General features: G+C 47.9%; 1 protein-coding gene across 1 annotated transcript in view; it reads right to left on the bottom strand.

Moving 5' to 3' along the window:
• Positions 1-1812: 1812 nt before the first annotated feature.
• PPP2R5B (protein phosphatase 2 regulatory subunit B'beta) overlaps positions 1813-19000 on the bottom strand; it is a 31804-nt gene continuing 14616 nt past the window's right edge. Inside the window, exons 3-13 of the mRNA XM_026685775.2 lie at positions 15105-15206; positions 14588-14680; positions 12845-12975; positions 12500-12559; positions 10893-11001; positions 10730-10783; positions 9282-9332; positions 9019-9138; positions 6844-6971; positions 5157-5258; positions 1813-3626 (exon numbers count right to left, since the gene is read on the bottom strand). Of these exons, the coding sequence (XP_026541560.1) occupies positions 3497-3626; positions 5157-5258; positions 6844-6971; positions 9019-9138; positions 9282-9332; positions 10730-10783; positions 10893-11001; positions 12500-12559; positions 12845-12975; positions 14588-14680; positions 15105-15206 (1080 nt within the window). The 3' untranslated portion in view covers positions 1813-3496. The remainder of the gene's footprint in view (positions 3627-5156; positions 5259-6843; positions 6972-9018; positions 9139-9281; positions 9333-10729; positions 10784-10892; positions 11002-12499; positions 12560-12844; positions 12976-14587; positions 14681-15104; positions 15207-19000) is intronic.

Genomic DNA, 19000 nt, shown 5'->3' with positions numbered 1-19000 from the left:
GCATCTAACATTAAAAAAAAGGCGAATACAATCCTTGCGGAGGGGGTGTACACAGAAGCACAGAATCAAAAAGCAGGCGAAGTGTTAGCACCACTTTGTAAAGCCTTAGTTAAGGCCACACCTGGAAGACTGTGTCCAGTTTTGGTCCCCCACCTTACAAAAAGATGTTGAGTCTTTGGAAAAAGTCCAAAGAGGAAGTAAGATGACCAAAGGCCTGGAGACTAAAAGGTGTCAGCCTTCAAGACTCCTTTCCTTTCTCTTGCTATCTTTTTGGCTGCCATAGTAACGGGGGGTGAGGGTGAATTAATTGGGCTTTGTGGAGGTGGGAAGTGTGCTGGAGGCTTTAGAGAATGAACTGTACAACTTGGGGGGTGAAACTCTTGTTTATCCTTGTTTACTTGCTTACTGTGCAACTGCACCTCTTTTATCAAACTAGGCCAAAGTCAATGGCCAGGTGTCTGCATCACCACCTGAAGATGCCCCACATGACATTTTGCACATCTTTGATTGGACGGGCCATTTGAACTAGGGTGGGTGGGAATGTTGCCATCACTTTAGATATGTGTTTTTTGCGCATAAATCCTCAGATCCGGAATCCTTTGGATGCTACCACTTCCAGTAAAAGTTTATTTTCTCTATAACAACGGAGTCTAAGAGTGTCTTTCTTGGACTTTTCATAGAGCCCCATCGGACCGTAGGAAGACAAACAGACGCTTCTGCCACCTGCAGCTCTCTCTCCCCCTGCCAACTCTCTAAAAAAAAGTGCAAAGAACAACTAAGACGATTAAAGGACGGGAGGATAAAACACGTGAGGAACGGCTGCAGGATTTGGGTTTGGCTAGTCTAAAAAAAAAAAAAAAAAGAATTAGGGGGGATATGATAGCAGGATTCCAGGATTCGAGGGGCTGCCCCAAAGAAGATTTGGGGGTCAGCTTACTCTCCAAAGCACCAGAAGGCAGGACAAGAAGCAATGGGTGGAAATTCATCAAGGAGAGAAACAACCTGGAATTAAGGAGGAAGTTTTCTCGTAGTGAGAACAATTAACCAGTGGAACAACTGGCCTCCAGAAGTTGTGGCTGCTCCATCCCTGGAGGTTTTTAAGGAGACGGGAGTGTTATCTGTCTGAAATAGGATAGATTTTCCTGCTTGAGCAGGGGGTTGGACTAGAAGACCTCCAAGGTCCCTCCTATTCTGATTGACTTAGCACTGATGTGACCTAATTGGAGCATGGAACGTCTGCAAGAAAACCACCAAACTCAGAGAGCACCCAGGACCTCACAGTTCAACGGGGAGCTATAAAAAATTATGTTTGTTTTTTTTTTAACGCTCCTCCGCTCAGTCCCCACCCAGGTGCAGCGGGGATGGAGAAGTCCCCTCAGGTAGCTTTCCAGATGTTCTGTGTCTCTGAGCATCCCAAGCCAGATGCGGATGCCTGCAGAGAATGGAGCTGATTGCTTTCCAGAGGCTCCCACAGGCCAAGCCCATCAGAGGGGCTGCTGCGGTCAGTTTCCTGCCCTGCCCTCCTTCAGTGAGACTTTGGGTGGCTGAGAATGATTCTCTTATGTACTAAACACATACAACAGGCACACACACACACACACACACACACACAGAGCGAGATAGGCAGAGAGCCTGCTGCAACCCCTTGGAAGTCACTCAGCAAATATATCTTCCCTAAAGTCAGGAACCCAGGGAGGAGGAGGAAGGCAGATGGGGAAAGGGGAAGAGAAGAAGGAAGGAGGTGGAAGAGGAGGAGGAGAGGAGGAGGAAAAAAGGAAGGCAGATAGGAGAGGGAGAAGAGGAAGAAAACGCAGGGAGGAGGAGGAGGAGAAGGAAGGCAGGAGGAGGAGGAAGGAGAAAAGAAGAGGAGGAAGACAGATAGGAGAAAAGGAAAAGGGAGGAGAAAAGAGAAGACCTTATGCCACCAGACTCGAAATTCTAGACCTAGAAAACTAGAACTACGCCGCCTTCGGTCCGATCTAAGTACAGTATATAAAACCATACCTTGCAATGTCCTACCTGTCAATGAATACTTCAGCTTCAACCATAACAACACAAGAACACACAATAGATACAAACTCAAGGTTAATCGCACCAAACTTGATTGCAGGAAATACGACTTCAGCAACAGAGTGGTCAATGTCTGGAATCCTCTCCGTGGTTTCTCCCCCAAACCCCAAAAACTTTAACCTTAGACTGTCCACTATTGACCTCACCCCTTTCTTAAGAGGTCTGAAGGGGGCGTGCATAAGCGCACCAACGTGCCTACCGTCCCTGTCCTATTGATTCTTTTATATTTTTCTTATTTGTATCCATTTCATGTATTCATAACTATGTTTATATTTATACCTGTTATCTTGTAAGTGATTGACAAATCAAAATAAATAAATAAAATAAATAAAGGAAGGCAGCTAGGGGAAGGAGAAGAGGAGGAGGGAGGAAGGAGGGAGAAGAGGAGGAGAAAAGGAAGGCAGATAGAAGAAGAGGAAGAGGAGGGAGGAGGAGAGGAAGAGAGGCGCTTGCTCTGGCCGTGGGCAAAAGCAGCTGTGACCCAGTATTCCCCGATACCTTCTGGGCAACACAAACAGAAGACAGGGGGCACACACAGGCCCCTCCCCACGTGCCCCCCCAGAGCTGCAGAGGACGATGTGAAGACCACCTACCACCTCCCTCTCCCTCCCTCTCTCTCTCACACACACACAGCCAGACACAACGGCAAACCCACCCTAACAACTGCTGGGGGTGGGGGGCAAATTTCTCCCCCACTCAAGTCCACCACCACCTACGCCCCTTGCGCAGGGCCTCTCCCGGTGTGGCACCCCATTTCTTCCTTGGCAGGGCATGCCCCCACTGCCTTTCAGAACCATCCTTCTGCCCCCCAAGCAAAGAGGATGGCCCCTTTGGGGAAGGGAAGCGTGGGGGCTAGGAGGCAAGGAGAGGCTCTACGGCCGTGGGTCAGGGTCACTACTAAGGTGGGGGGGTTTGGGCATTTTCCCTGTCCCGGAGGGCCATGGGGGGGAGGAGAGCACTGTGTGACCCCTCCTCCAATTTTCCTATTGCACCCGCCCCAGAGGGAAATAGGTTTGGGTCCCACAGGGCCTTAGAAAGGGGTCATAATCCCACCCCTCCAAAGTCTGTCTAGCCGTCCCCCCCCCCCAAATTGTCTTGGCAAGATTGCAGCTCCCTTATTATTTACAGGCCCATCAGTTTTAGGCAGGGGGGGGGAGGGCATCGCAGCCCAGTGGGGGCCTCTGCCCCCTCCCTCCACTGCCCCCCAGCCCAGCCCCCAAACTCTTGTGTCCTTTTGCTTTCTGGCTGGCCTGGCGGTGGGGTGTGTGGGGGGGGGGGCAGCCGAGGACGCGAATTCCGACTCCTCACGCCAGGTGGGGGTGGGGGAGAACCCGCTGACTCAAAGGCCTGGGAGGGTCGGACCATTCCCACCGCCCACGAGTCGGGGGTGGGGCGAGGGGCTCGCTTCCAGGGGGCGGAGGGCCTCCTAGCTGGCCAGGGTGCGTTGCAAATTCAGGCGGTTCATCTTGGCTTCTTCTAGGCCCTGCAGCTTCTGCAGCTGAAGTTCGTCCAGGTGCCTCCAGAGCTCCTGGCGCTCCTTCTCCTTCTTCAGTTCCCTGCGGGGAGGGGCAGGAGGGGAGGGCGGGTGGTCAGGGGCAAAGGAAACAGGCTTGGCATCCCTCTTCGCCCACCCACCCACCCACCCCAAGCAGGTGCCCAGAAAAAGGACAAAATTCGGAATTACGGAATAATGGGATTTGGGAGGAATCTTGGAGGACTTCTAAAGCAGGGGACTCCAACCTGGGCAACTTTACGGGGACTCCAACCTGGGCAACTTTACCGGGACTACAACCGTGGCAACTTTACGGGGTCTCTAACTGTGGCAACTTTATGACGTGTGGACTTCAACTCCCAGAATTCCTCAGCCAGCCTGTGCTCCCTTGCTCTAGAGATTGGGCAGCCATTTGGCCCAATAAAGTATACCTACACCAGAGATCCTCAACCCTCCAGGCCATGCTCCACTGCACGAGCAACAGGCTGGCACGTATGCACACGTGCGCACAGCTCAACTTGCACGACATGCATGTGTGTGTGTGCACACTGGCCCACCACTCATGTGGCTTTAGTTCCCCTCTCCCCCCTTCCAGCCGGGCCACCAAGCCACAACAGTTGGGGACCACTGACCTAAATGATTGGCCTAACGTGGAGTTCACCCGATTGTATTTCCGAGTAACAGCGCCGGAAGGGACCTCGGAGGTCTTCTAGTCCAACCCCCTGCTCAAGCAGGAGACCCTATACCCTTGCAGACAAATAGCTGTCCAATCTCTTCTTCTTAAAAAATCTCCAGTGATCAATCAATCAAGAATAGAGCCGGAAGGGACCTCGGAGGTCTTCTAGTCCAACTCCCTGCCCAAGCAGGAGGCTTAAAACACTTCCTGAGGGTAAGATCTGAACATCAGTTGTAAGAGATTGTGATTTCTCCCTCTTTGGAGGTTTTGGAGACACACACACACACACACAGAGTCACATGAGTGGTTTAGCTAATTTTCTTGCACTCCCAACCTAGAATGAAGGAGAAACTTCCTGACAGGGAGAACAATTAACTAGTGGAACAACTTGCCACCAGAAGTTATGGATGCTCCATCACTGGAGGTTTTTTAAGAAGAGACTGGACTGGTCTGAAATGGTAGAGGGTCTCCTGCTTGAGCACGGGGTTGGACTAGAAGACCTCTGAGGCCCCTTCCCACTCTGTTATTCCGTATTTTCATCCTTGGGATCCCTTCTGACTCCATAATTCTATGACTGTTGACTGAACCCTCGACTAACTCGATGGGCCGGCTTTGTACAAGATGCCAAGTCCACCCCCCCATTCACAATACCAAGCCAAGCTTAGCATGTCATGTGAATTTGGTCAAATTGTTTCAGGCAGAAAGGTAAACTTGTGCTGGCTGGGGAATTCTGGGAACTGAAGTCCACCAAGGTTGGACATCTTTGGTTTAGCTTGTCCAGCTTTCCCACCACATCTTCTGAAACCACGGAAGACCAGCGAGCTCTGTTCTTCTGTTCCATCACCAAGAGTTGCCCGCCCACCATCTCCCCCCCACCCCCCACTCAAACAGTTCACACCCTCCCACAAACACACTTACTGCTGCTTCTCCACCTTGTAGGAGGCCGTGAGTTCGTCGAAGAGCTTGCTGTTCATCTCCATGAAGGTCTTGAGGACGTTGTAGACCAGGGACACAATGGTCCTGGGAAGAGATGTGGGACGAGGGGGTGAGAATAAGAAGACAAAACTGGGACACACGGGGAGGACAGACACTCCTACAGTCCCACAACTACGACAACTCGCCACAGCCAAGTAGCCATGGTCAATTCTCCATGGCCAACTCACTATGGTCAACTCTCCATGGCCAAGTAGCCATGGTCAACTCTTCATGGCCAACTCTCCAAGGCCAACTCACTACAGCCAAGTAGCCATGGTCAACTCTCTATGGCCAAGTAGCCATGGTCAGCTCTTCATTTGCCAACTCTCCATGGCCAACTCGCCATGGCAAAGTAGCCATGGTCAACTCTTCATGGCCAACTCTCCATAACCAACTCACCACAGCCAACTCTTCATGGCCAACTCACCATGGCCAAGTAGCCATGGTCAACTTGCCATGGCCAACTCACTGTATGACACGAGTCATACTAATATCAAAGAAATGGCTGAACAGAATCATTAAGGAAAGGATGCCAAAGGAGGGACAAAAATAAAATGTGAATGACAACAATTATAATATTTTTGCCAGGCCCTCTTAGGGATGCTGCCATTTTGGCGGGGAGGGGGTGGGTTTTTGGAGAGCTGAATTCCCTGCAAGTTTTCACTTTTGTTCTAACCAGTTCTAGCCTGTTACCAAAGTCCCAGCGTCCTGTGGATGAACTGCTACCAGCCCAACACCTCAGAGTTCTCTGAATACCTTTTTGGCATTCCATCGGCTACTGGCGGTCCGAGGGGCACTGGGGTAGGGTCTGAATGGGGAAAACAGCCTAGCGCTTTCCGCGGGAACTTCCGCTTCTCCCTGTCTTCCCTGCAATCACTTTCTATCAGTAAAAAAGTTTCCTTTTGAAATAACCCTGTCAACTCATAACACATTTCTCGGCCTGTTTTAGAGTTGCCATGAACAGAAGGGGGGAGGGGGGGAGGAATTTGAAAGAGCAATGCAGCAGTTTGGAACCAAAAGTGCCTATTCCATTCTGATCTTGAAAAGATGATGTAACTAAGCTACCGGAATTTCTGCCCTGCAAATCCCTAATTGGAGAATGTGATTGATGACTCTCCTCTACGAATGCATTTCGTTGAAGAACACGAATTATGATACACCCAGAGGGGTGCGAGGAAACCAGGGTCACGGCAAGCCGACATGTTCGCTCCTAATAAATCCTTTGAAGTTTTGGAAGCTTGGCTTGAGGCTCATGATTTCACTAGGGCAACTGCCGGAATCCTGACAGCCGATTCCGAGACGCGTAATTCTGACAAATCCCTGGTTTCCAGAGTCATGCTTTCCTGAGGGGGAGAGCTGAGGTGGGTCCCTATAATTTGTTTTTAAAAAATATTTGAAATAATTGAATTATTGAATTGACCTGCAGCGAATTGTCCCGTGGCGAGTTGTCCATGGCGAGTTGTACCATTTCAATTGACCAAGAGGACAACCTACACCAGGTTGTAATTTCCTGGAGTGGGAAGTGAGCTTTTTTTTTTTCCCCCAGGTGGGTTTTCTAACTTTTGGGAGTTGTGAGGAAGTCCTCCTTCTCTGACCAAGTTCTCCCCAGCACTGTGCCTGCTGGACTCACGGGTTCCAATGCTCCTTGGAGACACGGTAGAGCGTGCTGAAGATGGTAGGGAGCACCGTGTGGCAATTGTCCTCCACCAGGCTCAGGATATATTCGTTGTTCCAGAAATAGAGCGCCCGTTCGGCCACCTGTTTTCGGGGCGGGGGCACAGAAGAAAGATTGTGAGGATTTGAAAAGCCCACTTGAAAAGCCCCCGACCCAGCTGCCTTCAAGCTAGGTAGTCCTTGACTTACGACTACGAGGGAACCCAACATTTCTGTGGTTAAGTGAGACATTTCCCTTGCTAAGCCAGACACCCACAGAATTCGCCTTAGGCTTGTGTGGATATTTTTCATGGAATTTTCCCACCAATCTATCAGCATTAACTTTCCAGCTATTTACCCAAGTTGCTTGTGAAATTGGATAACCTTTCCGATAAATTAAATATTGTAACTTCCCCCTGAAGATCCTAGAATCCAAAATTTTCTTAACCTCCTAATGTTCATGCCCTGCAACGAGCAAAGGCTTCGGAGCTGCATGTTCTGCTGGCCTCAATGAAGAACCAACGAACGGCTTTAATCAACTACCATGAAACACTGGATGTACTTTCCCCAATAGCCTAGGGAGATTAAGTTTCACAGCTACTTTTCTGGCCCAAGTCTCCGAATTTTGATCACGTGACATGGGGAGGCTGCGACGGTCATAAGCGTGTGAAAAACGGTCGTAAGTCACTTCTTTCAGTGCTGTTGTAACTTTGAACGATCACTAAACGAATGGTTGTAAGTAGAGGATGACCTGTACGGCAGTGTTTGAATTGCAACCGATGGCTTAACGATGGTCTGAGGTTACAACGGCCTCAGAAAAAGTGACTTATGACCCATTCTCAAAGTTGCAACTGTCGCACATCGGATCACAAAATACCACGACTGGCAATCGTGTGTATTACAGTTTCAACCCTCCTACCTGTTGTCAACTCGTAAAATATTTCTATGGTCTTTTAAAGTTGCCAACAGAAAGGGAGGGGGGCAGTGTGGCAGCTTGGAAATTGAAAGTGTATTCGATACATAGTTTTTCAGAGATAGTAACTAGGTGACTGAAGTTTCTGCTATGCAAAATTCTAACTGGAGAGCATGATTGATGACTCTGGGCTATGGAGGTGTCCCATTGGAGAATATGAATTACGATACACTGGGGGGGGGGGGAACCAGGGTCAAGGGTGACAGTGAATGATGTGTCTCAGAGTCAGTTACACCCAGGCAGTGCCGGACATGTTAACTCCCAATATGTTGTGGTTCACCGGCAGCCGGCGCAGACAGCAGCGGAATCAGACAGTGGGGAACAACGGGGACCAGTCCGGGAGTCTGGGGAGGAATCGGACGAGGGTCCTGCATCCGATGCAGGGATGGGGCCAGGACCATCTGACAGTGGGGTGCTGCCTCCAGAGTCTGGCAGCAGCGAGGCAGAGGAACAAGGGGAGCCTGTTCCCAGTGCGCATGTGCGCAGAGCTGCTAGAAGGAGAGAGCAGCTAAGACAAAAGGGGCAACTCAGGAGTAAGGCTGGGAGGTGATTGCCCCTCCCATAAGGGATAAAAATCAGGCCTAAATGACGAAACCTTTGCAGGAAGCAAAGTCATTCGATCGGTTCCGAGTCCTCCTTGAAGCTCTTTTGTACTTTGGTTGGTTTCTTTTGATACTTCTCTATTTGGCCGCACTTCATAGAACTGAAAGGTGGGTGCTTATCTTGGGGAACTGTTTGAGATTAGCTCCGGCTGGGAATGAAAACAATTCTCAGCATAAGTCTTGTTTTTAAAATAAGTTTGGGCGTGATTACGGTTTACAAAGCCTGGGTCAGAACACAACAAATCCTTTGTAAGTTTTGGAAGTTTGGCTCGAGACTCGTGATTTAATTGGGGGTAACGCCCGGACTCCTGACACCTGGCTTCTAATAAGCAAAATCAATGCGGCGGGTCAGAGTCACTGAGCGACCACACAATTCACTTAACAACCATGCAATTTGCTTAATAACCACAGTAAAAAATGATTGTGAAATGCAGTCCTGGTGACGGGATGACTTGCTTGAGCAACTGCATTGCTTGGCAACTGAAATCCCGTCTCCAGTTGCGGTCGCAGGTTGAAGACGACCTCTGCGATGGCCCCCCCCTTGCCCCCTTTGCTCGGTGCCCCCTTCCCAAAGCACCTGGAAGTGGGGGCTGGCGATGCATCGCGCCACTTGCTTGAAGAGCGGCTCCTGGATCTTCACGAACTGTGAGGGCTCGATCACGTCCAGGATCTCCTCGATTTCCCCCAAGAGCATCACCTGATCAGGAAGGAGGAGGGGATAGGGAGGGGATGAAGGAGGGGGGCCCTCCGGCTGATGCGTTTGCAGGGCCCGACCCCTCCCCCCCGCCAACATACATGCAACACCCCCTACCCACCACCCTCGGCGGGGGCCTTCAATACCTCTTTCTGGGTGCAGGTCTTCGGCCAGTATTTCAACAGGCCCCGTATCACCTGCCAAAGAAAAGAGATTCATTGATTAATTTATTTGCATTGAGTGTATGGTATCTGCAGAGGTCATGCGATATACAAATTTAATTTAAATAAAAGTGTCAACAAACATTTGTGTGTGTTGTGTGTCTGTGTGTGATTTTTTTTTAACACTAAACGGATGGTTGTAAGTTGAGGACTACACACACACACAGTCCTCACAACCATCTGTTTAATGTTAAAAATAACCCAAACAAAACTTTTTAGCCAAAGCACGAGAAGGCAGGGCAAGAAACAACGGAGGGAAACGAATCCTGGAGCGACAGGAGAAATGTCCTATCCGTGAGGACAACCACCCAGTGGGACAGAAGTTGTCTCCAAGAGTTGTGGGGGCTTTGAAGAAGAGACTGGACTGCCACTTGTGATGATCCGGGGCGTAGCACAAAAGCAACGAAGTCACAAAAGCAGGTGAAGTTCCTGTAATTCCTCCAACTTGGCCTCCAATGAACAGTTATTAAAAAAAAAAAAACACCTCTCCCAAGAACAGTTTTTAAAGGGAAGAAATTCAGTCTGAACCCAAAGCAAATCTAAATTATAAATAAAAACCAACACAAACCACCGGCTGCAGCAATTAACGAGACAGAGCAAGGTAAGGAATTGCAGGCTTCAAAAGATAACGAAACACGCACGGTTGGGAGGACGCCAGAACCCAGATAAGACGTGGCAAAGACAGAGAATTCCAGCAAGATGCTGTGCACAAACCCCCTCTTTATCCTGTTTTCCCAGCTGCAGCTAATGAAGGGAATCAGGGCCTTTTCCTCCCCCGTAACCCACATTGCTCCCTTCTCTGTTCCTCCCTGCGTGCCCTACGAAGAAGAGGGGGTGGACCTGGGTCTTCCTCTGAAGGCCAGCCGGACTGTGCCCTTCCCCAGTTTCCTCCACAGCCACTGAAGCCTCACTCCCACTCCCGGTCAGCTGTTCGACCTCCCCCTCGGAATCAGACCCCAACATGACGCTGCCTTCTGAAATGGTATAGGGTCTCCTGCTTGAGCAAGGGGTTGGACTAGAAGACCTCTGGGGTGCCTTCCAACCCTGTTATTCTATGTTTGCAGGAACTGGGCCTGGCTAGTCTAGAGAAAAGAAGAATTAGGGGTGGCATGAGAGCAGCATTCCAGGATTGGAGGGGCTGCCCCAAAGAAGATTTGGGGCTCAGCTTATTCTCCAAAGCACCAGAAGGCAGGACAAGAAATAACGGATGGAAACGAATCAAGGAGAGAATTAAAGGAGAAACTTACTGAACATTGAGGACAATGAACCAGTGGAACAGCTTGCCACCAGGTTTGTCCCGCTGCCAAATCTCGCCCAGCCCGCCCATGGCCCTCCCCTCAGCTCCGCCCCTTGGCAAAGGCCGGACGACTCACATGCTCGGTCAGTGTGGCGTCTTTCTCCAAGAACTGGACCACGCAGTAGGCCAGCTGCAAGAGAGGAATCTGGGTCAGGAACCCACAGGAGCCCAGAGCGCCCCCTGAAGGCTCGTCTCCGCCCCCAACCCCGGGGTGGCTGGCCGGGCACTGCCAGTCTCACCTGGGCGTGGAAAATGGAGAGCGATTTGACGGAGTGAAGCGGGATGAGAACCCGGACAAGGAACTGCTTGTGTTCCGCCTTCAGGGGCAGCGCGAAGCCGTTGATGATGCTGAAAGAGACGCCGAGGAGGGAGGGAGGGAGGGTCATCCCCGGCAGGGCCATTGTAGCTACGCGGCTTGATGAGTGGACTTCAACTCCCAGAATTCCCCAGAGGTTGAGAAACAGTAATACACCAGTTTTTCCATTTTCTTTTCTTTCTTCCTTTCTTTTCTCTCTCTTTCCTTTCCTTTCTTTCTTTCTCTTTCCTCTCTCTTTCCTTTCTTCCTTTCTTTCCTTCCCTTTTTTCTTCCCATCCCATCCCATCCGTTTCCTTTTTCTCCTTCCTTCTTTTTCTTTGTTTTTTCTTTCACTTTCCTTCCTTCCCTTTTTCTTTCTTTCCTTCTCTTTTTCTTTTTCTTCCTATCCCCTTCTTTCCTTCTTTCTTTTTCTTCCTTTTTCCTTCCTTCCTTCCCTCCCTTTCTTTCTCCTTTACTTTCTCCCTTTCCCTTCTTTCCCTTCCTTCCTTTCCTTTCCTTCCTTCCCTTTTTTCTTCCCATCCCATCCCGCCCCATCCCTCGTTTCCTTTTTCTCCTTCCTTCTTTCTTTTTCTTTTTTTCCTTTTTTCTTTCTTTCTTTCTTTGGGAAGGTGCCCAAAAGGATGCACAGGGGAAAGCTGGATTTGCTTAACCACCGTGGCAAACAACAACAACAAAAGGTCGTAAAATCAGGCCACATTAATTTAATGACCATGTTCATTTAACGACCACATGGCTTAGGGATGGGACTTCTGGTCCCAATTCTGGTCGTTACCTGTAACAAAAAGTGACTTTTACAATAAAACAAACGCGGAAAGCTGGGCTTGTCTCAATGCTCCTTTCGGGTGCTAAGAATCGTTTAAAAAGAGGCAGAAATTGGACATTTGGCTTGTCCACCCACCAGGTCAAAGGATCTCTGTAGGTCCAGTCTCCAGGTGAGACAGACCAGGGGAAGAGAGGAAAACAGTCTCCAAACTGTCAAAGGGAAGAAGAGGAAACGTTTTCCTCCCCTGTTCTTCTGTGTGCAGAAGGATCACCAGTGGACTAAAACCACCGTTCAAAGAAATCCAGATGAGTAGGAATTGTATAGACCGGGAACCATGGAGTGGGATCGCTGCCCGGTTGCTGGGTGGGCACAGCCATGGTGGGCGTGGCCTACCGGAACGCGGACCCTGCTCTTACTTGTATCCAACATGGGCCTCTGGGAGGGGTAGGCGGGGTCAGGCGGTCGGTTCAACTACCGGTCCGGTGAACTAGATGTAAATTTAACACCCGCTTCGCCCAAACCGGTCTGAATCCCACCCTTGCCGGCAGCCTGTGGAAGCCGCCGCCACATGAAGTGGCAAGTTCTCCTTGGCTAAAGGCCAAAGGGCTTGGAGGCCCCTCCTTTCAAGAGATGGCTTTCCTGGATTCTGCCCTCAAGCAGAGGGTTGGACTAGATGACCTCGGGGCTCCCGTCCCAAGAACGGGGAAAGGCCACCCTCGCTACGCCCTCACGGAGCGTCTGCTTGCCCCCAGCCCTGAAAGATTTACCTTCCAAGGATTTCTAGTAATTCAGCCACTCCGTTGAAATGTTCGGTCTCGTAGATAAACCTGTCGAGGAGGGAAGGAAAGGAAGAAACAGGGAGGGTTTTATCCTCGTCTCATTGTCTTCCCTAAAAACTGAGGTTGGCAGGCAACTCCTCCCTCCCTCTCCCCTTTGGCCCCTTCCCCCACCTTCCTGAAACACGACAGGTAGGTAGGTCTACAGGCTCAGTTGATAAGGTTCCTCCTTGGAACTAATCAGAAATTTTGGGGCCAGGTTAGAAATCAGAAAAGGTTTACGCACAACATGACGCTCCTCGGTGGCTGGGGATGAAAAACGCAGGCCAAGCTCACCTCAAAAAAATGTTATTGCATTGCTTGCGAATGTACGCCCGAAGGCCCAGGAATTTGCCGTAAACCCGGTGAAGGATGGTCTTGAGGTATTCACGTTCCCTGGGGTCTTCACTGTCAAACAATTCTAGCAGCTGGAGAGAGAGAAAAAAGAGCATTATTGCCGAGGATTTGGAAAACGTTTCCCACTTCATGACCTCAAATGCATTGCAAGTTGTTAAAGGCATCCTAATGGGCTAGTCTAGAACTGTTATATTTCATTATTCTATTCTATTCTATTCTATTCTATTCTATTCTATTCTATTCTATTCTATTCTTCCATTCATTTTATTCTTTTCTTTTCTGTTCTATTCTATTCTATTCTGAACAGAAAAGGCAGAATTATACTGTTGGGAGGGAGCTTGGAGGTCTTCTAGTCCAACCCCTGCCCGATTAGGAGATCCTATATCGTTTCGGACAAATGGCTGTCCAGTCTCTTCTTGAAATCCTCCAGTGGTGGAGCACCCAAAACCACTGGATGTCTCTCTCTCCAATTCCATCCATCCATCTTATTTCATAGAATCATAGAGCAGAAGGGACCTCAGAGGTCTTCTAGTCCAACCCCTGCCCAATCAGTAGATCCTATACCATTTCAGACAAATTGTAGCCTAGTCTCCTCTTGAAAAGCTCCAGTGATGGAGCACCTATGACCTCTGGGTCTCTCTTGCTCTAATTCCTTCCTTCCATCCATCTCTATATCTATCTATCCATCCATATCTATCTATCTCTATCAATCTATTTATTTCTATCATCTCTATCATCTACCGTATTTATCGGCGTATAACACGCACTTTTTCCCCCTGAAAATAGGGGCAAATGATGTATGCGTGTTATACGCCGATATAATGTTAAGAAGCCTTCGGTGAATGCTGCTGGGATCGGGGATCAAGGACACAAATGAAAGAAGGGGAGGGAGGAAGCAACCGAAGCCTGTCCTTCTCTCTGGGTCAGCTCTCTCAGTCGCTCTCTCGCTCCTCCACCAGCACAGGAAGAAACTGCTTCAAAGAAGCGGGGGGGGCTTTTCCTGTCGCCTTTCTCCCCACCCCGTCCGCCCGCCCGCCCGCCCGCAGTGCTCCGTTCTGCCTGCCTGCCTGCGCTTCGTTAATGGTTGAATCGGAACAGCTTCGGCTGAGTAAAAGAGGCGAATAGTTATTATTCTCAGCCGAAGCTGCTCCCAAACAACCAGAAACTAAGGCAGGCAGGCAGAATTTTTAAAAATTTTTTCCTGAAATTTCCCCCTTAAAATGAAGATGCGTGTTATACGCCTGTGCGTGTTATACGCCGATAAATACGGTATCTATATCTATTCATCTCTATTTATTTATCCATCTATCTCTATCTATCCATCTATCCATCCATCTATTTATTTATTTCTATCTATCATCTATTTATCGCTATCATCTATCTATCATTATATATCAAATATCATCTATCATCTCTATCTATATATCTATCCATCCATATCTATCTATCATCTATCTATCTATCTCTATCATCTATCATCTCTATCTACCCATCCATCTTTATCTCATAGAATCATCCCGCAGACGGGACCTCAGAGGTCTTCTAGCCTAACCCTCTGCTCCAGCAGGAGACCTTATGCCATTTCAGGCCAATTCTCTTCTTGAACACCTCGGTGATGGGAGCACCCACGACCTCCCCACCATGATTCCCAACCCTAAAACCCGTCCTATTGCTCTCGCTTACCATCAACACGAATTTCTGGTCTATGTATCGCTTGGCCACCGAGGGCTGGAAGTCTGGACTTTCAAGGAACCGGAGGAAAAATTCATATACAAGCTGGAAAGAGAGAGAGGGAGAGAAGGAGAAGCCAGCAAACCCAACTCAACTTTCTTCATCCACCAGGAGGCGAAAGCCTGAAAGCCTTGAAAAGATGGAAGTTCCACCAGGCCAGGGGGGGGGAAGTGCTAGCGGTTCATACCGGTTTGTCCGAAGCGGTAGTAAAAAAAAAAAAAAAGGCTCCCACGATCAGCTGAGAAAAGAAAAGCGCAGGATCTGCCTGCTGCTGGTGAAGATGTGGTTACTCTGGCCTCTCTGATAAACAGGTAGTCAACTCATAAAATATTTCTATGGTTTTTTTTAGAGTTGCCAAAAAAGAAAGGGAGGGGGCGAAGCAGCAGCTTGGAAATCGAAAGTGCATTCCATGCATAGTTTTTCAAGGATAGTAAGCGATTAATCTCCAGGCTTTCAGAAGGACTCTCACCTGGAGATGCGGCCAAGACGGTTCCAGATTTGGTTCATCTTCTTCAGGATCAAACTCTGGATTTTCACTGGGTGGAAGAATTCGGAAAATGTTGACTGAGATCTGGAGGGAGAAGGGAGAGTTCAGCCCAAGCCCAAAATCTGGAAATGAGACAACCTTTCAAGGCCAGAACTGACCCCACCCAAGCTTTGGATCCAGAGCTAAGCCCCAGGAAAAAAAATAACAGGAGAGATCCAACCTAGAGCTAAGGAGAAATTTCCTGGCAGGGAGAACAATGAACCCGTGGAACAACTTGCCACCAGAAGTCGTGGGGGCTTCATCGCTGGAGGCTTTTAAGACGAGATTAGACAGCCATTTGTTTAGATTGGTATAGGCTTTCCTGCTTAGCAGGGGGTTGGACTAGAAGCCCCCAACCCTGTTATAGGATGGAGTTCTTCTAGTCTAGGAGTCGCCAACTTTTGGGACCTCAGGGACCACCAAACTCATCATTTTAAATCCCGCGGACCAGAGACCCTGGGAAAATCCCCCAAAAAGTCTGCAGGAAAATTCCCCACCCTGTTTTCCTACCGATTGATCGTTTTTATTTGGGATTGCAGGATACCGTCTCCAGCTCTGTTCTCGGGGAGAGAGAGAGAGAGAGAGAGAGAGAGCTTTTGGCTTCATGCAAGGAAAACAGTAGAAGCAGCAGAAGTCTTTCTTTCTCTCCCCCAAACTCCGCCAGAAATGAGTCTTTGCCGGCGCAGCTTCTTGGAGCAGGAGGCCTTGCAGGGTCTCAAAGACTCATTTCTGGCAGAGTTTGGGGGAGAGAAAGAAAGACTTTGGCTGCTTTCCTTGCATGCAGCCAAAAGCAGAAGAAGAAAGAAGCGGAAAGAAGCAGCCCGGTGGCCAGGCCAGGCGTGTGGGGCGCATGGGGCAAGTTCCCCCCCTCCGCCCTTTCCCCCTCCCCTCACCACCTCATGTGGTTCGCAATGCAAGCGACACAAGCCTTGTGTTCCCGCGGGCCATGTGGGCAGCCTGGATTAATTGTTTTGAGGGTGACATTTCTCGGCAGACCACCAAAATTTTCTCGCGGACCACCAGTGGTCCCCGGCCCACTGCTTGACAACCACTGTTCTAGTCCAGCCCCTGCTTGGGGCAGGAAACCCTACACCACTTCAGTCAAATGGTTATCCAGCCATCTTTTTAAAAACTTCCGGTGTTGAAGCATTCACAACTTCCGGAGACAAGTTCGTTCCACTGATTAATTGTTCTAACAGTCTGGAAGTTTCTCCTTCATTCTAAGGATTTGCCATTGCAAAGAGGTCTAAGGGGTTTGCCATTGTCTCCTTCCGAGGGCTGAGGGAGAGTGACAGGCAGTGACAGAGTCAGCCAGCCGGCTTCGTGCCTAAGGCGGGACTAGAACTCCCCTTTGCCTGGTTTCTGGCTGGGGCCTCCAGTATAATGCCAAACTGGCTCCCTTAGCCTTCAATCGTGCCTTTTTGGTTTAGTTTTTAAAATAATTAAACCATGATTCATTACAAAGCAGTTATACAATCATTTGTTTTACTTATTTAAACCATGAATTATGAATGAACGTTGACTGTTTCTTACAAGTTTGCATGTTTTATGAATGCAGCCCACAAATTAACACATTTTATGTAATGCGGCTCCCACGTTTGAGTTTGAAACTCCTGTTTTAAACCGTTGGAAGACTGAAAGCCTAGGTTTAGATCTGCAAATAATTTAACTGCAAAGCTAACAGCGACTTCTCAGATTCCCTGAAAACACAATGTAAAAGGTATCTAATCTTTCTTCCCCTTTTTTGACAGCACATGTGTCATCTTCAACTCAGCATCACCTTCAACTGGATAAGTCTAATGATGAGTAATGCTTTGGATAAGTAATTCCGTTTCCCCATTTTTCTTTAGAATGGAATAGATATTAGAATGAAGAATAGGATAGGATAGGAATAGGAATAGGAATAGGAATAGGAATAGGAGTAGAGTAGAGTAGAGTAGAGTAGAGTAGAGTAGAGTAGAGTAGAGTAGAATAGAAAGAATAGGAATAGAACAGAACAGAATAGAATTCTTTCTTGGCCAAGTGCGATTGGACACACAAGGAATTGGTCTTGGTGCAAATGCTCTCAGTGTACATAAAAAGAAAAGATACTTCCGTCCAGAGTCAAGAATCATCAGGTACAACACTTAATGATAGTCATGGGGTACAATAAGAATAGAATAGAATAGAATAGAATAGAATAGAATAGAACAGAACAGAATAGAATTGAATAGAATATTGGAATGAAGAATAGAATGGAATGGAATGGAATGGAATGGAATAGAATAGAATAGAATAGAATAGAATAGAATAGAATAGAATAGAATAGAATAGAACAGAACTTTTTATTGGCCAAGTGTGATTGGACACACAAGGAATTTGTCTTGATGCAAATACTCAGTGTACATAAAAGAAAAGATACATTCATCAAAAGTCAGGAATCATCAGGTGCAACACTTAATGATAGTCATAGGGTGCGAATAGAATAGAATAGAATAGAATAGAATAGAATAGAATAGAATAGAATAGAATAGAATAGAATAGAATAGATATTGGAAGTAATAGAATAGAATAGAATAGAATAGAATAGAATAGAATAGAACAGAACTTTTTATTGGCCAAGTGTGATTGGACACACAAGGAATTTGTCTTGATGCAAATACTCTGTGTATATAAAAGAAAAGATACATTCATCAAAAGTCAGGAATCATCAGGTGCAACACTTAATGATAGTCATAGGGTGCAATAAGCAATCAAATCATTCTAGGAAACGGTCAATATAAACTGTAAGGATACAAGCGACAAAGTTACAGTCCTACAATCACAAGTGGGAGGAAATGAGTGATAAGGAGGGATGAGAAGATGAATAGGAATAGTAGTGCAGACTTTGTAAATAGTTGGACAGTGTTGAGGGAATTAGTTGTTTAGCAGAGTGATGGCGTTCGGGAATTTATTGTGATTTTTCTGAATTTATTGTTTATTGTGGTTTCTTCCTTCTTCCTTTCAGAGCAATGGATCGGTATAAAAACTCAGGAAGGTTGGTGCAGGGAGACCTCGAGTTACAACCGTTCATTTAGTGACCTTCCAAAGTTACAACGGCAGTGAGAAATGTGACATAGGACCATTTTTCACACTTACGACGGTTGCTATGGTCACATGATCAAAATCCAGATGCTTGACAACTGATTCACATTTATGACGGTTGCAGAGTCCTAGGTTCGTGTTGATCCCCTTCTGACAAGCAAAGTCAGTGGGGAAGCCAGATTCGCTTAATGACCGTGTTGCTAATGTAAGAACTGCAGTGATTCACTGAACGGCGACTAGAAAAGTCACAAAATGGAATGAAAGTCATTTACCAACTGTCTCACTTAGCAACAGAAATGTGGGGCTCTACTGCGGTCGTAAGTCAAGGACCACCTGTAGTACGAGTTCCTACCACCTGCCACTACTCTGCACGTTTTTTGGGCAGCTTTTTACCATCTTTTTCTTTCATTGTTCTTTTCCCCCCCTAAATATATAAAAGCGAAAGTCCACTCACGCATCATCACAAAATCTCCAGAACCGTAAAGCCTACAAACTTGAAATTTGACACATAGGTTCCTCTTGGCTTCTAGGTGTTCACTAAGAAAGGATTCTTGGAAAGGACCAACAGAGCATTAGTATTTCCTATATTACAATTATTATTAACAGGCTCTGATGCTAAGGAGTTCTACTCCCCTCCCCACCTGGAAAGAAATCTCTTCCAAATGCAAAACCACAAGCGGAGGAGTTTCAGTTTCAGAGCACCAAGCAGCTTTAGTCCAGAACAGTTGAGCTAAGCCACGCCCAGGCTCCTTGCTGTCTCTTCCTTGCTCACACAA

The sequence above is a fragment of the Notechis scutatus genome, chromosome 14, assembly GCF_049901735.1.
Source record: "Notechis scutatus isolate UNSWTSFEM ecotype Mainland chromosome 14, rNotScu1.2, whole genome shotgun sequence".
Taxonomy (NCBI): domain Eukaryota; kingdom Metazoa; phylum Chordata; class Lepidosauria; order Squamata; family Elapidae; genus Notechis; species Notechis scutatus.
This window is presented reverse-complemented; position numbering and strand designations above follow the sequence as displayed.